At 58.7% G+C, this 3,383-nt stretch overlaps 1 protein-coding gene across 1 annotated transcript; it reads left to right on the top strand.

Moving 5' to 3' along the window:
- Positions 1-203: 203 nt before the first annotated feature.
- On the top strand, positions 204-2,709 carry NEU2 (neuraminidase 2). The gene is made up of 2 exons (XM_029932891.1): positions 204-404; positions 1,709-2,709. Exons 1-2 carry the CDS (start codon positions 204-206, stop codon positions 2,696-2,698), a joined length of 1,191 nt encoding a protein of 396 aa, XP_029788751.1. The 3' UTR covers positions 2,699-2,709.
- The last annotated feature ends 674 nt before the right edge of the window (positions 2,710-3,383 follow it).

Here is a 3,383-nt window from a genome sequence, read left to right as displayed (position 1 = left end):
AGGCGTGGGCACGATTGGCAGACAGGGTCCTGGAGGGTAATAATGGGGGATGAGCCCCCACGGGGAAGAAGGACGGGCCGCCCCCAGGTCGGGCGGCTTGCCGGTGGGCTGAGCAGCGCCTGCCCAGGAGGGCGACGGTGGCCCCGTCTCAGGATGCCAGAGACTCACCTTCCTATCCTGTGTGCCCCCCCACCCCCAGCCCCATGGCGTCCTCCCCCAGCCTGCAGAAGGAGACGGTGTTCCGGTCGGGAACCCATGCCTACAGGATCCCCGCTCTGCTGTACCTGCCTCAGCAGAAGACACTGTTGGCCTTCGTGGAACAGCGGATCAGCAAGAAGGACGAGCACGCGGAGGTGATCGTCCTGCGCAGGGGAAGCTACCACGCAGCTGCCCATCGGGTCCAGGTGGGGCAGGGGGAGGGGCAAGGGCGGGGAATCCAGGCACCATCCGTCCTTAGATGGCTGGCGTCTGGGGAACGGAGGGACAAGACACGCTGAACCCCAAGAGGGACCCCGAGACCCCTCAGAGATGGGGCAGAGAAGGCGTCCCCAATGGATCACCTAGATCTCACATGGGGTCACCGTGAGCACGTCCAGCTGGCCTGGCTGCACTGCTTCTTGCATGGCGGGCCAACTCAGGCAGGGAAACTGATGTTCGGAAAGCTCCCTGCATCCCGGAAAACCCGAGGGAGGAGCCGTTTGGTATCACATGACCGAGGAGGGGAGGTGTTTCCTTTCAGTAAACTTAACCTGGGGAGCAGGGTCAAGGTTGGAGATTCCAGCTTGTAGACCAAGTATTTAATTTTGATGAAGACACCTCAGGTTGGCTTGTCACATTTGAAGGGCTTAATAGTACACTTGTCATTACCCCGTCCGTGGTCTTTATTACACAGCAAGCCAGAGCATGGGGTTTGAAGCTGATTGACTCGGGTTCAGGTCCTGGTTCTACCACTTACTTATCAGAGACGTGGGCTTGGGCAACGCATCCAGGCTGTCTAAGCCTCTTGTTCTCCAGACGGGAGACAGAGTAGCACCTGTGCCCTGGTAACGTGTGTCCCCCAGGATTTAGGGATTATGTCAGATGACGTAACAGACATCATGCTCTTGGCACGGTGTCAACCCCTAGCACTGCTCATTGGTGGAGAGGGAGCCGTCAGAGCTGCCACCTGGACAGCACGGACTCAGGAACTGTGCAAGCTCGTTGTGAGTCCTCGGTGTGGTGCTGCCGTCCCTCCTAGGCTGCATTCATAGACTATGACGTGTAGGAAATGGGAGGTGATTGTCACATTCTGCCCCGCCCTGGGCAGACTACTGGAGTTACTTGGAGGCTTTATTTTTTTCAAGAATGGGAAACTGGAGCGGCTGGGAGTGGAAGGAAGCAGGATGACGCTGGGAATGGCCGGGCCTGAGTCCTCTTTGTGTGTTGCGATCCGGCACGCTGCAGGTGGTCTGTGACAGGTGTGGCTGGAAACGGCCCAGTAGAAGAGCCACAATGGAGAGCGTGCCACCCCGGAGGGGGGCTGGAGGGGCCCAGGCTCTGGTGGCTCTGGAAGATGTGGTACCGGCGAATGAGCACTGCACGACCTTTCATTTTTACCCCATGGGATGCGCCACCCACCCGCCTCCCCACACTGCAGTTCCTGTCATTGTCACTGTCACTGGCCATTTCAAAGGTGTCCTTCTCCTCCTTCCTGTCTCTTCTCATTCAGTGGCATGCCCAGGAGGTGGTGACCGAAGCCCAGCTGGAGGGCCACCGGTCCATGAACCCGAGCCCCGTGTACGACGAGGTGACAGGGACCCTCTTCCTCTTCTTCATCGCCGTCCCCGGGCAGGTGTCCGAGCACCACCAGATCCACACCCGGGTCAACTTGGTGCGGCTTTGCCAGGTCACCAGCACCGACCACGGGAAGTCCTGGAGCCCCGCCAGAGACCTCACTGGCCTTGCCATTGGTGAAGCCCACAAAGAATGGGCCACTTTTGCGGTGGGTCCGGGGCACTGTGTGCAGCTGCACAACAAGACGCAGAGTCTGGTGGTGCCCGCCTATGCCTACCGGAATCTGCACCCCCACCAACGGCCTTCCCCATTCGCCTTCTGCTTCGTCAGCCACGACCACGGGCACACGTGGCAGAGAGGGAACTTCGTGGCCCAGGACACCGTGGAGTGTCAGGTGGCCGAGGTCGGGGGCGCGGAGCAGAGGGTGGTGTATGTCAATGCCCGGAGCCCGCGCGGAGCCAGGGTGCAGGCCGAGAGCACCAATGACGGGCTCGACTTCCAGGACGCCCATCTCGTGGATCAGCTGGTGGAGCCTCCGCATGGCTGCCAAGGGAGCATCGTCAGCTTCCCCAACCCTGGCGCGGGGGCCGACGCCTCGGACCGATGGCTGCTCTACACTCACCCCACCGACCCACAGCACAGGGTCGACCTGGGCGTGTACCTCAACAAGCGGCTCCCGGGCTCCCCGGCCTGGTCAGAGCCCACTCTGCTGGTCAAGGGCAGCTGTGCTTACTCAGACCTGCAGAGCATGGGCACCGGCCCCGACGGGTCACCCCAGTTCGGGTGTCTGTACGAGTCCGAGAACTACGAGCAAGTCAGCTTCCTCATGTTCACCCTGAAACAAGCCTTCCCAGCTGAGTTTTCGTCTCCGCTGTGTGCCACCCCAGAAGGGCTCCCACTGGCCCAGGCCCCCCTTTGCTCTTGAACACCCCAAGTGAGAGGCTCGTGGCTTCCCCCCGGGGTTTGGGGGCCAGCTCTCAGCTCCCCTCAAAGTGTGTGGAGAGGTCTACCTCTTAGCTCTTTTCCTTCTTTGATTTTTCGGTCTTTCTCAGGGATTCGATTTTCAGCCCAGAGGTTGAAGGAACCTGGCTTCCCACAGCCCTTCGTCAGGGAATTTGGGGAGATGTTGCTCTGCATGGCTCAGCCTGCCTGCTGCCCCCCAGCCCCCACTTCCGTGCAGGTCTTGGTCAATGATTGAGTCCAGCCCTTTTCTTCTTTGTAAACGCTCATCATGTTCCTGGGAAAAGATGGAGACAAAGATGTAAATTAGCAGAGGGGTGTGTGCATGTGTATATGCACGTGTGCATGTATGTGCATGTGTGTGCATGTGTATTGTGATGTGTATATGCATGTGTGTATGCATGTGTGTGCATGTGTGCACATGTATGTGCATGTGTGTATGGGTGTGGGCATGTGTATATGCATGTGTGCATGTGTATATGCATGTGTGTGCACTGCGTGTGTGCGCATGCACATGTATGTGCATGTGTGTGGGTATGTGCAAGTGTACATGCATGTGTGCATGTGTGCACATGTGTATGCTCATGTATATGTGTGCATGTGTATATGCATGTGTGTGCATGTGTGTGTGCGTGTGTGCACACATGGTG

The sequence above is a fragment of the Suricata suricatta genome, chromosome 3 (assembly GCF_006229205.1).
Source record: "Suricata suricatta isolate VVHF042 chromosome 3, meerkat_22Aug2017_6uvM2_HiC, whole genome shotgun sequence".
NCBI classification, from domain to species: Eukaryota; Metazoa; Chordata; class Mammalia; order Carnivora; family Herpestidae; genus Suricata; species Suricata suricatta.
Note: the sequence above shows the minus strand (reverse complement) of the source record. Positions and strands in the feature narration are given on the sequence as shown.